Raw genomic sequence first — 19,343 nt, forward strand, 5'->3', positions numbered from 1 at the left:
AACCTCTTACATGGCAAAACCATTTCACAAGCCACTGGACAAAGAGCAGGAGACAGAGAGCGGTGCAGGCGAGTGCCTAGAGAAAGATAAGTGACTAACCCTTGGGTAACTCAGACTTGACTTGAACATTTTTGAGTTGAGGAAAAGAGGAGACAGAAATAAGAGGAAATGTTTTTTTGAGTTTGTTTACACGCTGGATTTTGAATTAAAAGACTTTTAAATATCTTTCAAATAGATATAGAAAATTCAAGGGGCTAAGTACCTGCCTAAAATTTGGATTGTCCCTCAGGTACTTGATGACAGCATATACAAAAACAGTATTTTACCTTTACTGTCCATACCCTCTTGATCAGAAAAAGGTTGTCAGAGTAAAGGAAAACTAAGCTCCTAAACTGGCGAGGAGGAGGGGAGAAAGGTGGTCCATCACATAAAACTGATCCTGGCTGCATTAGCAGCTGGACACAAGGCATGGGGTGAAGTCAATAAACAGAATAGGAAGCCTCACCTCATGCTTCCCCATCTCCCCGCCCCTCAACAATGCCCACAGGTCAGCAAGGACAGAATTCATACTGTCCTCTGATCCTGAATGCCAAGGTAAGATGAAAACAGGAGAGCAAACAATTAGGTCTCTGTTATTCTCTCCGTTTTTTTTTTAAGTCATTTTTTAAAAATTAATTAATTAATTAATTTTTGGCTGCATTGGGTCTTCATTGTGGCACCCGGGCTTTCTCTAGTTGCGGTGAGTGGGGTGGGGGGGGCTACTCTTCGTTGCAGTGTGCAGGCTTCTGACTGTGGTGGCTTCTCTTGTTGTGGAACACAGGCTCTAGGCATGCGGGCTTCAGTAGTTGTGGCTTACGGGCTCTAGAGCTCAGGCCTAGTAGCTGTGGCGCACGGACTTAGTTGCCCCGCAGCATGTGGGATCTTCCTGGACTAGGGCTTGAACCTGTGTCCCCTGCAATGGCAGGCAGATTCCTAACCACTGCGCCACCAGGTGAGTCCCTGTTACTTTTGTTTGATCCCTCTTCTTCATGTTAGATACTGATAAGCAAGAAGTATAGCAAAATTCCAAATTAAGATTGATTAAAAACTCAAGATTTTCCACCATCCAAAAACAGAATCAACAGTGATTCTTCAAGACTAAAATAACCTTTGAATCCAACCCTTTAATTCTGCAGATGAAGAAACTGAGGCCCAAGAAGGTAGGTGACTTCCTGACACCTGTTCCAGGTACGCACCCTCAAACAGCCTGGTAGCTTAAGGGATTTTTTTCTTCTCCATTATGCCTCATCTCCAATGTCAATAGTATTCTCTAAATAAAGTAAGAGCTGAAGTCACACCTTACTGAAGACAGTAGTGCTATTACAGCTTTATTTAATTCCACATCTTTATATATGTTTTTTACAGTCTCTAGAAAGTAGGATATATTGTAAGGCTTAAAGGGAGAAACTAGGTCACCATAAGTCAAATGGATGATTCAATATCTTTAAAAACGGAAGAAAAATTTCACTAACTTGCTAATCTAAATGTTAACCAGCAACCTCTCACCACTTACATTTTGTACTGTATCCTTCATTAATGCCTTCCTGCTATCCTTTTCTATACCTCTCCTTCCCCTGTGAAAAGAGAAAAATGATACATTTGGGGAAATTTTAAAGCTTGTTATGCTCATGTAATCAAGTGCTGAGCCAAAAATGTGCTGCAAGGTGGATGTTCCAGCACCACAGCTACGGGCCTGTCTTCATGTTCCCGCGAGTCTCTCTCACCCTCCTATGCTGACTTACAGGGGCCTGAATTGGGGCTTTGATTGTTACCAAGTAGAAATAGGGAATGTAAACTTGTGTTATAAAAATTCATTGAAGGACAACCAAAAATCCCTTTTTCTAAAACAGATAAGAACTCCATACAATAGAGTATTCTAAGTCAGTTTCTCACTTTTAATACCATTAAATTAAAATAAAATTTTAAGAACTCAAGAATGAAAAATATACTCAACATCTCAATCTTATGATGTTTTAGAACTAAATATTTCTTTTAAAAAAAATATTTAATTATTTATTTGGCTGCACTAGGTCTTAGTTGCAGCCCGCGGGATCCTCGTTGCCTCGTGCGGGAACTTCGTTGTGGCATGCAGGCGCTTTTACTTGCGGCATGTGGGATCTAGTTCCCCCACCAGGGATTGAACCCAGGCATCCTGAATTGGGAGCGCGGAGTCTTAACCACTGGACCAACAGGGAAGTCCCTAGAGCTAAACATTTCTATATTTTTACCGATTAACACTGCCCAGAAGCCTTCATATGTAATTACTTCCAATTAAAAACAACAAACATTCCCTCAAAAGTAGGGGACAAAGACTTGAAGCTTAATGATCTTTTCTGCCAGGAAGGCTTCCCATTCCTATCCTAAAGGCATCTTGATTTCCTCTGTATATATTCTTAGTTCTTTCATTCCTCTTATTCTTTTTTTTTTTTTCAGCCTGTGTTATTGATACTTGTAAATGTCTTATTTTGGAAATCAGAAATCACCTCTTAAAGGTGACATTTTTCTCTAGATGTCTCCCAGTATATTGTACACTAGTAGCGTATGATACAACTGTTTGATGAATGAATGAATAAGGCTTAAGGACATTGTCATTTTGTGGAACCTTAAAAATATAGGCAAGAGGAAGAAGTATCTGGGAATGTGAGTCCAGGGCAGCCCTCTTCATGTTTGGTAAGAGTCCTGGTTTCTCAAAAGCTGGAGTTAAGCTGGCTGGGGCACATTTAACATTTTCATAAAATTTTAGGGCAAGATATGACAAAAAGAAAGTAGCAAAGCAATGCTGTTTCAGTTTTTCCCTAGATTTTTTTGTCTACCGTTCACTGTAAAGATGAGCAAGAATGGTAGAAACTGAGGTACAGTCTATGCAACTAACCCCCAGTTCTACATCCTTCCACCATCACTCTCCCCCCCTCCCCCGACCAAAACAATATAACAAATGGCTACCTGTGCCTATCATTTTGGAATCATGGGGCAAGTGAGTGGGTAGTTAATTATAAGTCTATGTAGTTACCTTAGTTAGCTAACAACTAAAATCACGTCTTCTTAAAATAATCATTTCGTAAACTTATTTTCACAACTGTTCTAAGAAGCCCTCTCACTATTTTTAGCTATTAGTTTATTTTACAGTTTTCAAGGCAAGGGAAGGTATTACCAGTCACTTTTTTTTTTTTTTTAATTTTTTTTGCTGTACGCGGGCCTCTCACTGTTGTGGCCTCTCCCCTTGCGGAGCACAGGCTCCGGACGCGCAGGCTCAGCGGCCATGGCTCACGGGCCCAGCCGCTCCGCGGCATGTGGGATTTTCCCGGATCGGGGCACGAACCCGTGTCCCCTGCATCGGCAGGCGGACTCTCAACCACTGCGCCACCAGGGAAGCCCCCAGTCACTTTTTTAAAATGACTATTTTTTTTTTTTTTTTTTTTTTTTTTTTTTTTTTTTTTTTTTTTTTTTTTTTTTTTTTTTTGTGATATGCGGGCCTCTCACTGTTGTGGCCTCTCCCGTTGCGAAGCACAGGCTCCGGACGCGCAGGCTCAGCGGCCATGGCTCACGGGCCTAGCCGCTCCGCGGCACGTGGGATCTTCCCGGACCGGGGCACGAACCCGTGTCCCCTGCATCGGCAGGCGGATTCTCAACCACTGCGCCACCAGGGAAGTCCAAAATGACTATTTTTATACCCACTTCCTCCTCCAAATTCTGTGGAGTAGATTATTTCATCTCATTGTTAAATGAAACCAGAGCAAAGTGATATGCTATTAGCCTTTTCTTATAAAGCAGTAATGCACTAATGAATACTCTGTATACAGAAGCAGTGCTATTTTCACAGCTGATTCAGGTTATTTCTTACTATTCTACTCTATGAATACATGAGTATGTATATTTATTAAATAGTGTTGGTTTAGTGAATGAAAAATTAGAAAAATCACAGATATTACTGTAAGAGCTTTCAGAATTTTTTTTTTTTTTAATTGCGGTACGCGGGCCTCTCACTGTTGCGGCCTCTCCCGCTGCCGAGCGCAGGCTCCGGACACGCAGGCTCAGCGGCCATGGCTCACGGGCCCAGCCGCTCCGCGGCACGTGGGATCTTCCAGGACCGGGGCACGAACCCGTGTCCCCTGCATCGGCAGGCGGACTCTCAACCACTGCACCACCAGGGAAGCCCCCAGAATTTTTAAGTTTGTTTATTTTTAGAGTCAGAGGATACACACAGGCAGAGACAGAAAGATTTCCTGACAACAAATACATCAAGGTGGCATTTAAAATGCCTCAACAATTATTACTCATGAAAAAATGGAAAGATAATATTTATGTGTCTAAAAATTTATCATTTAATTAACATGCAAAGAGACCAGATAACTCAACAAGAAGCTAAAACATATCACTGTTTAAGTCTTTAAAACAAAATGCATTTAGCTAGTCTATTTCTTTTTCCTTAAAAATTTAACGGACTTACTTCTTTGAACCAACAGGATACTTAGATTAATTTAATAAAAGAGAAAATGAGAGTTCAGGTATTAGAAAAAAGAGGTATAAGAGAGAGGGAGAAGCAGAGAACGTGCACAAGCTCACAAAGAGCAAAACAGTTTGCATGTGTATTTTATATGATCTGAATCAAGCTATTTTCCCCTGAACAAAAATGTTAATTTGGGTAGGGAAACATTCATTAGAATAAAGTAAGCAGTGGATGATTAACAGGAATCATTACTGGGTATAATGTCCGTGGCTTAGTGTGTTATTTTAAATTCATTTATTAAAATGAGAATATCTATGGGTAGTAAGAACAAATAAGAGTGAAGCACAGCATGAAAGATTTTATTAAGAAAGGTGCTAATTAAATAGCGAATAATATAATGTAATTAACCAGCTTATGTTTTCTAATAGGCCATGGCACTCTCATCAATATTTCAACTCAAAGGCTTTACATTTCAATTCTGAGTACCATTAACAACAGCAAAAAATTAGATTCAAAATGCTTTCAAGAATTCCTGTTTATTTTCTTCTGAAACAATATTTGAAAATATAACACACAGAAAGCATAGTAATCTTAAGGTAGACTAAAAGCTAAGGGTTAGAATTTTTACCTCAACCAGCGAGCTAAGCTAACATTTAGAAAAGCTGGTAACTGGCCTTACGTCTGAAAACAGACTACTAAAGTATTTAATATTTCCATGATCCCTAGCCTGCTGAAAGATGTAACTTTTCATTTGATAGAGGTCAAGAATCAAATTCACCTCAATTAATACAATAATTTAAAGGATGTTAAAATTGGGCGGTACCACTTAAAAACAAAATTTATAACAGGAATAGGGAAAAAGAAATAAAATGTTATTAAAATAATAAAGCTCCTAGATAATACTACTACTGCTCCATCTTCACAAATTTACAGCTGTGAAAATTTGCCACTGTCCTGTTTTGATCCATGTTTAATTAATGACTATGTCATATAATAACCATCAGGAGTCAGGATCTGCATTCTGTGGCTGAGCCTCTTCCCTAGACCTGCTTGGAAGATTCCGAATAGCCAGAGACTCAGTTCAGACAAAGACAATGCTATCTAACAAAAGTGGGCTTGACCTAAATCAACAAACAGCAAGCGCTTCATGGTTCATTGTTAAGTTTTTACCTCTTGAGGAAGTTCTAGCTTAGAACGGTCAGTTCCTTCTTTTGACTGAAGGCCCATCAGATAAGGGACAGGAGCATCAAGAAAATGTAGCAGAGAAGCAGGGAGGATGGGCACATAAACATGCTGCCACTGAAATGGGAAGAGAAGTGTGGTGATGCCTTCCGCCACGGTCATCAGGCGTTGATAATCTGTACAGAACAGCAACGACAAAAATGGAGGGGAAGATTACAAGTCAAAACATAATCACTGCATTAAGCTTGAAAATATCAATTTCCAGAAAAAATTCGTGTGCTAATAAATAAGTAAAATGTTTCTTCATGACCATGCAGAAAAGAGGTCAGCTCCATTCCACCGTAATGAAAGAGTTAGATGGTTTCACTGAATGGTTTTAAGGGCGTATGAGTAGGTGGGAAACATCATTAAGCTCTTTGCTTCTGAAAACACTGGTATGTGAACTGACATTCCCTCAAAATGCAAAGCAAATAAGAACTAATAAAACTGCTCTCGGCACTTCTCCCATTGAAAATGTGTAAGAATATTGCTGCTGATCACTTTTTATATACATGTATATCTATGCAATCCTCAATTCAGAGGTTCTGTTTCTCTTGTATAAATGATCATGGCTATAGCCTATAGTTATCCTTATTATATTTATTTTAGCCTTCATTTTGTGGGTACAAGAAATCAACAGGGGCTTCCCTGGTGGCGCAGTGTTTGAGAGTCTGCCTGCCAACGCAGGGGACGCGGGTTCGTGCCCCGGTCCGGGAGGATCCCACGTGCTGCGGAGCGGCTGGGCCCGTGAGCCATGGCCGCTGAGCCTGAGCGTCCGGAGCCTGTGCTCCGCAACGAGAGAGGCCACAACAGTGAGAGGCCCGTGTACCGCAAAAAAAAAAAAAAGAAATCAACAGATATATGCATTCATAGTCACACTTCCTACATTGACCTCCAACTCAAATCTAGGGACAAAGTGAAAGCTACCAGAAGATTAGAGGTTGGTTTTTTTGTTGTGTTTTGTTTACATGAACTAATTTATCAAAACTAAAAACTGTCCACAGTATTAAAGTGCTTTCTCACCCCACCCCCAGTTTTATTGAAATATAATTGACATATAACATTTGGTGCACAACATGATGATTTGATATATATATATGAACAGCAAAATAAGTTACCACAATAAGTTTAGTTAACATTCATCAACTCACATAGCTACAGATAAAGTGCCCTCTAAAACCGCTCTGCCATGGATGCTATACATACATATGTCTATATCCCTATTTAGACCTTCAGAGGCAGCCGTGTTTCAGAATTCAGATTTTTTCTTTTTTAATTTAGAAAGGTAATATTGTGCATACCACACATACTTGAAATATCCAGGGCAGCACCCTATAATCAAAGACATTAATGTTTCTGCAGCGAACTATATGAGTGTCCCAGTATACTCAAAGAACTTAAATAGGGTCACTTCGGTTCAGATCTGATTTTGCTGATAAATGTTACCAAGAAACATTTGGTTTTCAGAATGGATACTGTGGAATTGTAATAATTCTCTCACAGAATTTATTGTGCACAAATACAGTAAAATCTGGGGGAGTAAGACTCTGGGGAAGTCTTAGGGAAATGATCCGATGCTACTTGGTTCATAACAAACTCGAAGAACACCCAACCACGCAAAAGCAGGATGTTTTCCATTAAAATTTTTTCTTGTGTTGTTTTATAATCTGTAAATGACTACCTTTAATAGTCTACAATGGGATTTTGGTCACGAATCATCAGCTATCCATAGCCTATATGTATTTAAAATTTTCCTTATTTGATTCATTATAAAATTTTAGGTGAAAACCTGTTTACAGGAGTACTTCTAAAAAACAAATACCAGGAAGCTTGAGGGAAGAGGGTGTCTGGTATTTTGTGGGTTGCACAGTGACCTTGCTCGGGGTGGATGGTCCCATGAGACCTTTTGTGCTCTACAGAACAACATGGCTCAGCTATGAGCATCCGATCAGTCTACAGTGACAGGGAGGCTGAGCTGAGAGCTCGATCAGTTCCTGGGCGTCAGGGGCTTGTTTATTTCTTTCTCAATTAAAAGCCAGACACAGGTGAAAGGTTCAGGGTTTTAAGCAGTCAGATCCTGTGCCAGTTATCTACTGATCTATTCACTGAGCTCCAAATCACTCCACAGGTGGTCTACGAAAATGGACTGGACTGTAAGCATGTTCTCTTTTATAGGGAACACACCGGAAAACTCTGCCAGCAGAGGACAGCGGAGGGACACCGCAGGAGGAAGCGCTTCTCTTCCCCGGTTTTGGCGTGCAGTGGGCAAGGTGCGGTGTTCTGCGTGTTCTTGCTCCCTCCGCACGGCCGATCACTGGTGTGGACATGTGAGGACATCTGGTGGCCCACTTCCCCGGCCACACGCCCAGAGCGGGCAGCCTCAGCGACTGGGCCCTCCTCACGCGGGTACGGCACACTCGTATCTCACAGCCACCTGGCGCCCTGACAACTTCTGTGTGCCTGCTCAGCAGCCACAGCTCACCTGGACCTGGGAGGTTTGTCTTCTGCTGGCCTGGTGACTGAGGATCAGCTCGGGCCCAGGCAGCCCACTGACCTCCACCATCCAATGAGCTGCCACCACACTTCCTTCAGCGAGATATGAACCTCAGCCTTGGGCAGTGGCTCCCCTTCCAAGTTTGTCCTTCCTAGGGTACCCTTTAGAGTTTCCTTCATGTCTTTATAGTTTCCTACTATAGTTTAATAATTCTTATTACATTCCTCTATTTAAATTACTGTGCGGTTTAATCTGTCTCCTGATTGGACCTGTCCTGAAAGGCAGAGGGTTTTAAGCCGTCATATCAAATCCCTAGCAGCTTGGCTACTTTATTTGCTGTTGATGGAAAATGTTCAATCTCAAAGGAAACACAAATTCTTTAAGGAATGGAAACCAGCATCTTGGGCTATTTTCTTCCTTTGATTATAGTAAACTTTCACTTGGGAAGTGAAAATAAATTATATGTTTTCCCCTCTTCTAGTAGACATGAAAAGACTGGTACACATGGTTTATTTTTCCTTCACCACAATTCCACCAACTTGTGGGTGTTCTATGTCTATTCTTTTTTCCAGTTCTGCTTTCTCAAGATTGGTTTAAATGCCATACACTTTTTTTTTTTTTTGCGGTACGCGGGCCTCTCACTGCTGTGGCCTCTCCCGTTGCGGAGCGCAGGCTCCAGACGCGCAGGCTCAGCGGCCATGGCTCACGGGTCCAGCCGCTCCGCGGCATGTGGGATCTTCCCGGACAGGGGAACGAACCCGTGTCCTCTGCATCGGCAGGCGGACTCTCAACCACGGTGCCACCAGGGAAGCCCGATATTTTTTAATCTCAGAATTTCTAGCACTTGGTACGGGACCTACTACATAGTGAGTGATCAATAAATGTGTACTAAGAAATTAATATGTTAACATCTAAGACATGTAAAATGAAATAAAACTATTGGACATTATGCTTGCCTATGTTATACAATAAAACATACTGCCAAAAATTTGCCTAGCAGTGGCACAGGCACAGACCCTGAGACGGCCTGGCCTCCACTGTCTCATCTCCGGGTCTCGGCCCCTGTCCACCACCATCACTGTGGAGAATTAAGGTTAGCCCTGTGGGGACAGTCCAGCGGCCTGGGGCTGGAGCTGAGGTTGGGGGCACAGGATCCATGTTGCAGGCTGAGGAGATGGCTGAGTGAGACAGAGCAGGTCCAGCGCTAGCCGGTGATGCAATGCCCCATGAAAAGGCCATGATTATTGGGGTTTACATACTGCGAAGCACTGCCAGGGGAGGTGTGAGGATGGCGGTGTACAGCACATCTCTGGTGAACATCCTGATGCAGCTGAAAGATTATACATTTACTAACCCAAGGCAGTGACTGGTTACTAACTGAGCCAGGCTGGCTTTGAGGGCTTGGACCCATGCATAATTCAGCTTATCTTCCTCGTTCACAAAGATATCACAAAAGGCAGAATACAAATTCAAATGAACATTAAAAAAAAAAATCACCCTTGATGATGGCTGAAAAGTGAGCTACATTTTGCTTTAATCAGATTGAGAGATTAAAAAGAAAATCACAGCAAAGGTGTGGAGAAAAGGGTATTCTCATACATTGCCTTATAAAGGCAGCATAAATTGCTAGAGCTTTGTATTTGGCAATATCTATCAAAAGCTTAAAAAATATACAGATCATCTCACCCAGCAATTCTAGTAATTTATCACATAAATATATAAAAACGTATGTACATGGACGCTTGTGTATAAAGTATCATTTATAACAATAAACTATAATACCCTAAGTAACTAACAAAAGGGTTAGATTTATGGCCAGTTATATAATGAAATATACTGAAGCTATTAAAAGTATATCTATATTATCAACACAGAAAACCAAAGTGTGTTTGGCAGCAGCAGGAAGCAGCTAAGTACTAAAAACCTGCTGAAACTCCACTTCTGGGTATATGCCCAAAAGAACTGAAAGTAGAGTGTTGAAGATATATTTGTACATCTATGTTTATAGTACCAGTATTCACAGTAGCCAAAAGGTGGAAACTATCCAGGCATCCATCAATGGATGAATGGATAAACAAAATGTGGTATATACATACAGTGGAAAGTTATTCAGCCTTAAAAAGGGAGGAAATCCTGACATATGCTACAACATGACCTTAAGGACATTATGCTAAATGAAATAAGCCAGTCAAAGAAAGACAAATATTGTATAATTCCACTTACATGAGGTATCTAAAGTAGTCAATTCATAGAAACAAACGAAGAATGGTGGTTGTCAGGAAGGGGCTAAGAGGAGTGCAAAATGCAGAGTTACTGTTTAATGGGTATAGAGTTTCAGCTTTGCAAGATGAAAAAGTTCTGGAGATTGGTTGCACAACAATGTGAATATACTTAATGCTACTGAACTTTTCACTAAGCAATAGTTAAGATGGCAAATTTATGGGTTTTTTTTCTTACCACAATTTTTAAAACTTGCTGAATATAATCTATATGGAAATAATCTGTGGGAAGTGGAATCCCCCCAAAATGGATCTATGAGAATAAATAATTTGAATCTGACTTGAAAAGGATTTATTTGATATGAGATGACTTTTTAAAAAAGTATACACGTTTCAAAGTCAAATAAGCTTGCAAAATAGGCAATGAACTATATATTCATTGAGAATTGTTTTCTAAATTAAAAGGTCTTGTTTAATTCATAATTTTAAATAAAATATAGCTTCCTATAAATATATATATCTATACATTCATAAAAATATAATTTTCTAACACTCATGAGGATATGTGAAAAGTAGTATCTTATTGCTTCAATGAAGGTTAAAACAAAAAGTATTTATGCACATACTATGTACTTAAATTATTTAATGTAGCTTAAATATAATTGGTAATTGTTGGTAAAAGAGGAAAAAGATCTGGATTATTTTCCTATTTTACATTACTAATAGTTACATTAATATGTCTAGCAGTTGTTACATCCTGTAATATCTGTCACAATCAATCTGTTCATTTTAATTTTAGTTCAGTGATCTTTTTTAAACATTTCTATTTACGGCAGTGTTGTAGACTAGGACTCCAAAACTAATCTACAAATGGTAAATAAAATAGCTATATAACACCCAATACATGACTATGAATTTGCCAAAAAAAATAAGGGAAGTTGGGGCCTCCCTGGTAGTGTAGAGGTTAAGAATCTGCCTGCCAATGCAGGGGACACGGGTTCAAGCCCTGGTCTGGGAAGGTCCCACATGCCACGTAGCAACTAAGCCTGTGTGCCACAACTACTGAGCCTGTGTTCTAGAGCCCGTGAGCCACAACTACTGAATTCTGCATGCCTAGAGCCCGTGCTCCGCAACAAGAGAAGCCACCACAATGAGAAGCCCATGCACCGCAATGAAGAGTAGTCCCCGCTCGCGGCAACTACAGAAAGCTCATGCGCAGCAATGAAGACCCAATGCAGTTAAAAATAAATAAATAAAATAAATAATTTTTTTTTTTTTTTTTTTTTTTTTTGGTGGTACACGGGCCTCTCACTGCTGTGGCCTCTCCCTTTGCGGAGCACAGGCTCCGGACGCGCAGGCTCTGCAGCCATGGCTCACGGGCCCAGCCGCTCCGCGGCATGTGAGGTCTTCCCGGACCGGGGCACGAACCCGTGTCCCCTGCATCTGCAGACAGATTCTCAACCACTGCACCACCAGGGAAGCCCGATAAATAAATTTTTTAAAAAATAAAAATAAGGGAAGTCATTGGAGGCTGGGAACAAAATGTGAGCAAGAGTCCAGTGTGGTAAAACTCAAACGTCTGGCTGTCTTTGGAGTGTTTACTGATCTCAGGTGGCCTAGAGCTTCAGTTTTACTTCTGTGCCTGTTGAGGGACAAAGTCCAAGAAGAGCTGGAATTAAGATGGTAGATCCTCTTGCAAAAAGCTAGACCTAAAAGGCCAAAAACCTGTAGAAAGGAAAAAACAAAACCAAAATCTGTACTGCCAAGGAAAGTAGTCTGTCCTGGCCCTGGCCGTGGCCTAGGGAGGAAGGGGGAAAAAAGCCTCCCTGTGAATTCCTACCTACTGGCTAGTTTTCAAGGATGTTTGGGGCTCTCATGCTATCTATACGGCCCAAAGAAAGAGTAAGAGTGAGAATTTTAACTTAAAGTAAACCTGTGTTGCCAGTGAATTCAGGTGCCTGGTGAAAGAAAATACAAACCCTTCCTGGAGGAATAAACCCTCAATCCTCAACTCATGAGATATTGAATTTATCTGAGAAGGAATATAAAATGTGTATGTTTAATATGTTTAAGGAAATTAAAGGAAGAATTAGGAGTAATACTATTTATAGGACCACTGAAATTAAAATGTCAAAGGAAGGGTTAACTATGGATTAAACATGGATAAAAAGAGAATTTATAAGGTGGGAGATAAATCAACCAGAATAAGCACAGAGACAAAGAGGTAGAAAAAGAGGTTGAGAGATATGGAAGACTGAGCAAGACAGTAACACGTTTAATTAAAGTTCAGGAGGATAAAAAAGAAAAAAGACAGATGCAAACAAAATTTAGAAAGATGGTTAAGAATTTTCCAACACTGGTGAAAAATATTAACCCTAGAATTCAGGAAACACAATGAATCACAAGCAGGACAAATTAAGAAACCCTCATTTAGATAAATCACAGTCAAAATACAGGACACCAAAGACAAACAGAAAATCATATATATAGCCAGAATGAAAACAGATTTCTGGCCAAGGAATGACAGTTAGAGTGATTGTCATAAATGACTTCTCAATGGCTACAATGGAAACCAGAAGACAGTAGAATATAATGTGCTAAGAGAAAGAGGAAAAAAACCTTTCAACATAGAATATCCAATGAAACCATCTTTCAAAAACACGGACAAATTTAAAACACTGTCAGATGAACGAAATCTAATAGAGAATGCCACCTCATTTAAGGAACTTGTAAGGATACACTTTAGGAATAAGGAGACTAAATCCCAGAAGAAATACCTAAGACACAAAATTGAATGTGAATTTTTTAAAATGGCAATTATGAGTAATTTTAAGCAAAATCAAGAACATAAAATATACCTAATTTGAGGGATTATCAAAATTTTGAACAACTATAACAAGTAAGCCATGATGGGGGTGAATGGAGTCAAAGCATTTTTAGAGTATCTGTATTTTAAAGATTCCAATTAACATAACACTGAGTGTTCACGTTAAAATCTCAAAGTTTACCATTAATAAAGAGAAACAGCATATAACACCTACAATAATTAAATTAAAAAAAAACTGCAATGAGCAAAAACATTTCAATTATTTCAAAAGAAGGCAAAAAGAAAAAAAAAGAGGGAGAAAGGCAAATGGTCAAAATAAATGAAAATTTTAAAATTCTTAGAATTGAATAATGAAAATACCAGATACTAAGACTTGTGGGATGCAACTAACATAACACTCAAATACTTAAGATGCTAATACTGGGGGTGGGATGGGTCCAAAGGAAAAAAAAAAAAAAAACCAGAAATTAATAAAACAGAAAACAAAGATAAAAAAGAGTACAAACAAAGGTAAAAGTTAGTTCTTTAAAAAGAGTAGGGCTTCCCTGGTGGCGCAGTGGTTGGCAGTCCGCCTGACGATGCAGGAGACACGGGTTCGTGCCCCGGTCCGGGAAGATCCCACATGCCGCAGAGCGGCTGGGCCCGTGAGCCATGGCCGCTGAGCCTGCGCGTCTGGAGCCTGTGCTCCGCCACGGGAGAGGCCACAACAGTGAGAGGCCCGCGTATCGCAAAAAAAAAAAAAAAAAAAAAAAAAAAAGAGTAACATAGTGGGGGACCTTCAAGATGACAGAGGAGTAAGACGTGGAGATCACCTTCCTCCCCACAAATACATCAGAAATACATCTACGTGTGGAACAACCTACAGAACACCCACTGAACGCTGGCAGAAGACCTCAGACTTCCCAAAAGGCAAGAAACTCCCCACGTACCTGGGTAGGGCAAAAGAAAAAAGAAAAAACAGAGACAAAAGAATAGGGACGGGACCTGCACCAGTGGGAGGGAGCTGTGAAGGAGGAAAGGTTCCCACACACTAGAAGCCCCTCAACTGGTGGACATGGGGGTTGGTGAGGTGAAGCTTTGGAGCCACAGAGGAGAGCACAGCAACAGGGTGCAGAGGGCAAAGCGGAGAGATTCCCACAGAGGATCGGTGCCGACCAGCACTCACCAGCCTGAGACACTTGTCTGCTCACCTACCAGGACAGGTGGGTGTTGGGGGCTGAGACTCGGGCTTTGGAGGTCAGATCACAGGGACAGAACTGGGGTTGGCTGTATGAACACAGCCTGAAGGGGGCTAGTGCACCACAGCTAGCCAGGAGGGAATCCGGGAAAAGGCCTGGAACTGCCGAAGAGGCAAGACACCATTGTTTCGGGGTGCACTAGGAGAGGGGATTCCTTCCCTGTGTGCCCACAGAAGGCAGAGAACTGCCTGAGCAAGCTCCAGAGAAGGGCACAAGTTGCAGCTATCAGTTCAGACCCAGAGATGGGCATGAAATGCTAATGCTGCTGCCGCTGCCACCAAGAATCCTGTGTGCAAGCACAGGTCACTACCCACAACCCCTCCCAACCCCCCCAGAGCCTGTGCAGCCCGCCACTGCCAGGGTCCCGAGATCTAGGGACAACTTTCCCAGGAGAATGCACTGCGTGCCTCAGGCTGCTGCAATCTCATGTCGGCCTCTGCCACCACAGGCCACCCCACATTCCAATCATGACTACCGTACCCCTCCCTCTCCCCAGCCTGAGATGGCAAGAGAGCCCTAATCAGCCGCTCCTTTAACCCCCTCCAGTCTGGGTGGGGAACAGACGCCCTCAGGCGACCTACACGCAGAGGCGGGGCCCAAACCATAGCTGAACCCCAGGAGCTGTGCGAACAAAGAAGAGAAAGGGAAATCTCTCCCAGGAGCCTCAGAAGCAGCGGATTAAATCCCCACAATCAACTTGATGTACCTGCATCTGTGGAATACCTGAATAGACAATGAATCATCCCAAAATTGAGGTGGTGGATTTGGGGAGCAACTGTAGACTTGGGGTTTGCTGTCTGTGACTGATTTGTTTCTAATTTTTATGTTTATCTTAGTTTAGTTTTTAGTGCTTGTTATCATTGGTGGATTTCTTTATTGGTTTGGTTGCTCTCTTCTTCTTTTATTTATTTATTTAAATAAATTTTTTAATTTTCTTATTTTTTCTTCTTTTAATTTTTCTTTTTCTTTTATTTATTTATTTTTCTTTTCTTCCTTTTCTTCTGAGCCATGTGCTGACAGGGTCTTGGTGCTCTGGCTGGGTGTTGGACATGAGCCTCCGAGGTGGGAGAACCAAGTTCAGGACATTGGACCACCACAGACCTCGCGGCCCCACGTATTATCAATCCGCGAGAGCTCTCCCAGAGATCTTCGGCTCAACACTAAGACCCAGCTCCACCCAATGACCAGTGCTGGACGCCCCATTCCAAACAACTAGCAAGATAGGAACACAACCCCACCCATTAGCAGAGAGGCTGCCTAAAGTCATACTAAGTTCACAGACACCCCAAAACATACCACTGGATGCAGCCCTGCCCATCAGAAAGATAAGATCCAGTCCCACCCACCAGAACACAGGCACCAGTCCCCTCCACCAAGAAGCCTACAAAAGCCTGAACCAACCTCACCCACAGGGGGCAGACACCAGAAACAACAGGAACTATGAACCTGCAGCCTGCAAAAAGAAGACCCCAAACACAGTAAGTTAAACAAAATGAGAAGACAGAGAAATATGCAGAGATGAAGGAGAAAGGTAAAAACCCACCAGACCAAACAAATGAAGAGGAAATAGGCAGTCTACCTGAAAAAGAATTCAGAGTAATGATAGTAAAGATGATCCAAAATCTTGGAAATAGAATGGAGAAAATACAAGAAACATTTAAGAAGGACCTAGAAGAACTAAAGCGCAAACAAACAATGTGAACAACACAATAAATGAAATTAAAAGTTCTCTAGAAGGAATCAATAGCAGAATAACTGAGGCAGAAGAACAGATAAGTGACCTGGAAGATAAAATAGTGGAAATAACTGTCGCAGAGCAGAATAAAGAAAAAAGAATGAAAAGGATTGAGGACAGTCTCAGAGACTTCTGGGACAACATTAAACGCACCAACATTCGAATTATAGGGGTCCCAGAAGAAGAAGAGAAAAAGAAAAGGTCTAAGAAAATATTTGCAGAGACTATAGTTGAAAACTTGCCTAACATGGGAAGGAAATAGTAAGTCAAATCCAGGAAGTGCAGAGTCCCATACAGGATAAATCCAAGGAGAAACACGTCAAGACACATATTGATGAAACTATCAAAAATTAAATACAAAGAAAAAATATTAAAAGCAGCAAGGGAAAAGCAACAAATAACATACAAGGGAACCCCCATAAGATTAACAGCTGATCTTTCAGCAGAAACTCTGCAAGCCAGAAGGCAGTGGTAGGATACATTTAAAGTGATGAAAAGGAAAAACCTACAACCAAGATTATTCTACCCAGGAAGGATCTCATTCAGATTCAATGGAGAAATTAAAACCTTTACAGACAAGCAAAGAGTTAAGAGAATTCAGCACCACCAAACCAGCTTTACAACAAATGCTAAAGGAACTTCTCTAGGCAGGAAACACAAGAGAAGGAAAAGACCTACAAGAACAAACCCAAAACAATTAAGAAAATGGTAATAGGAACATACCTATTGACAATTACCTTAAATGTAAATGGATTAAATGCTCCAACCAAAAGACACAGACTGGCTGAACGGATACAAAAACAAGACCCATATATATGCTGTCTACAAGAGACCCACTTCAGATCTAGGGACACATACAGACTGAAAGTGAGGAGATGGAAAAAGATATTCCATGCAAATGGAAATCGAAAGAAAGCTGGAGTAGCAATTCTCATATCCGACAAAATAGAATTTTTTATTTTCTTATTTTTAAAATTTATTTACAATTTATTTACTTCTGGCTGCATTGGGTCTTTGTTGCTGCTGCACATGGGCTTTCTCTAGTTGCTGCAAGTGGGGGCTACTCGTTGTTGAGGCAGATGTGCTTCTCTTTGCGGTGGCCTCTATTGTTGCGAAGCATGGGCTCTAGAAGTGTAGGCTTCAGTAGTTGTGGCACACAGACTCAGTAGTTGTGGCTCACGGGCTCTAGAGCACCAGCTCAACAGCTGTAGGCACACTGGCTTAGTTGCTCCACGGCATGTGGTATCTTCCCGGACCAGGGCTCAAACCTGTGTCCCATGCACTGGCAGGCAGATTCTTAACCACTGCGCTACCAGGGAAGTCCCAAACTGGACTTTAAAATAAAGACTATTACAAGAGACAGAGAAGGACACCACTTAATGATCAAAGGATCAATCCAAGAATAAGATATAACAATTGTAAATATTTATGCCCCCAACACAGGAGCACCTCAACACATAAGGCAAAGGCTAACAGCCATAAAAGGGAAACTGACAGTAACACAATCATAGTAGGGGACTTTAACACTTTCACCAATGGACAGATCATCCAAAAGGAAAATAAATGAGGAAACACAAACTTTAAATGACACATTAAACAAGAGGGACATATATGATATTTATAGGACACTCCATCCAAAAACAACAGAATACACTTTCTTCTCAACTGCTCATGGAACATTCTCCAGGATAGATCATCTGTTGGGTCACAAATCAAGCCTCGGTAAATTTAAGAAAATTGAAATCATATTAAGTATCTTTTCTGACCAAAATGCTATGAGACTACATATCAATTACAGGTAAAGGACTGTAAAAAATACAAACACATGGAGGCTAAACAATATGCTACTAAAAAACCAAGAGATCACTGAGGAAATCAAAGAGGAAATCAAAAAGTACCTAGAAACAAATGACAATGAAACTGTGAAGACCCAAAACCTATGGGATGCAGCAAAAGCAGTTCTAAGAGGGAAGTTTACAGCAATACAATCTATCTCAAGAAACTAGAAAAATCTCAAATAAACAACCTAACCTTACATCTAAAGTAATTAGAGAAAGAAGAACAAAAAACCCGCAAAGTTAGCAGAAGGAAAGAAATCATAAAGAACAGATCTGAAATAAATGAAATAGAAATGAAGGAAACAATAGCAAAGGTCACTTAAACCAAAAGCTGGTTCTTTGAGAAGATAAACAAAATTGATAAACCATTAGCCAGACTCATCAAGAAAAAAAGGGAGAAGACTTAAATCAATAGAATTAGAAATGAAAAAGAAGTAACAACTGACACCGCAGAAATACAAAAGATCATGAGAGATTACTACAAGCAAATATATGGCAATAAAATGGACAATCTGGAAGAAATAGACAAATTCTTAGAAAAGCACAACCTTCCAAGACTGAACCAGGAGGAAATAGAAAATATGAACAGACCAATCACAAGCACTGAAATTGAAACCGTGATTAAAAATCTTCCAACAAACAAAAGCCCAGGACCAGATGGCTTCACAGGTGAATTCTATCAAACATTTAGAGAAGAGCTAACACCTATCCTTCTGAAACTCTTCCAAAAGATAGCAGAGGGGGGAACACTCCCAAACTCATTCTATGTGGCCACCATCACCCTGATACCAAAATGACACAAAGATGTCACAAAAAATGAAAACTACAGGACAATATCACTGATGAACATAGATGCAAAAATCCTCAACAAAACACTAGCAAACAGAATCCAACAGCACATTAAAAGGATCAGACACGGGCTTCCCTGGTGGCGCAGTGGTTGAGAATCCGCCTGCCTATGCAGGGGACACGGGTTCATGCCCCGGTCCGGGAAGATCCCACATGCCGCAGAGCGGCTGGGCCCGTGAGCCATGGCCGCTGAGCCTGGGCGTCTGGAGCCTGTGCTCCGCAACGGGAGAGGCCACAACGGTGAGAGGCCCGCATATCACAAAAAAAAAAAAAAAAAAAAAAAAAAAAAAAGGATCAGACACCACCATCAAGTGGGGTTTATCCCAGGAATGCAAGGATACTTCATAGGCAAGTAAGCCGTGTGGGATTGGTGTTATGATAACTAGTACATTCACAACTGAAAATGCCCATTACTCAGGTCATGGTAAATACTGTG

General features: G+C 41.0%; 1 protein-coding gene across 5 annotated transcripts in view; it reads right to left on the reverse strand.

Moving 5' to 3' along the window:
• DENND5B (DENN domain containing 5B) overlaps window positions 1–19,343 on the reverse strand; it is a 196,076-nt gene that overhangs the window by 66,872 nt on the left and 109,861 nt on the right. For all 5 annotated transcript variants that reach the window (XM_067008968.1, XM_067008967.1, XM_067008969.1 and 2 more), the window contains one exon: window positions 5,657–5,844. In XM_067008968.1, the coding sequence (XP_066865069.1) occupies window positions 5,657–5,844 (188 nt within the window). The remainder of the gene's footprint in view (window positions 1–5,656; window positions 5,845–19,343) is intronic.

The sequence above is a fragment of the Kogia breviceps genome, chromosome 12 (assembly GCF_026419965.1).
Source record: "Kogia breviceps isolate mKogBre1 chromosome 12, mKogBre1 haplotype 1, whole genome shotgun sequence".
NCBI classification, from domain to species: Eukaryota; Metazoa; Chordata; class Mammalia; order Artiodactyla; family Physeteridae; genus Kogia; species Kogia breviceps.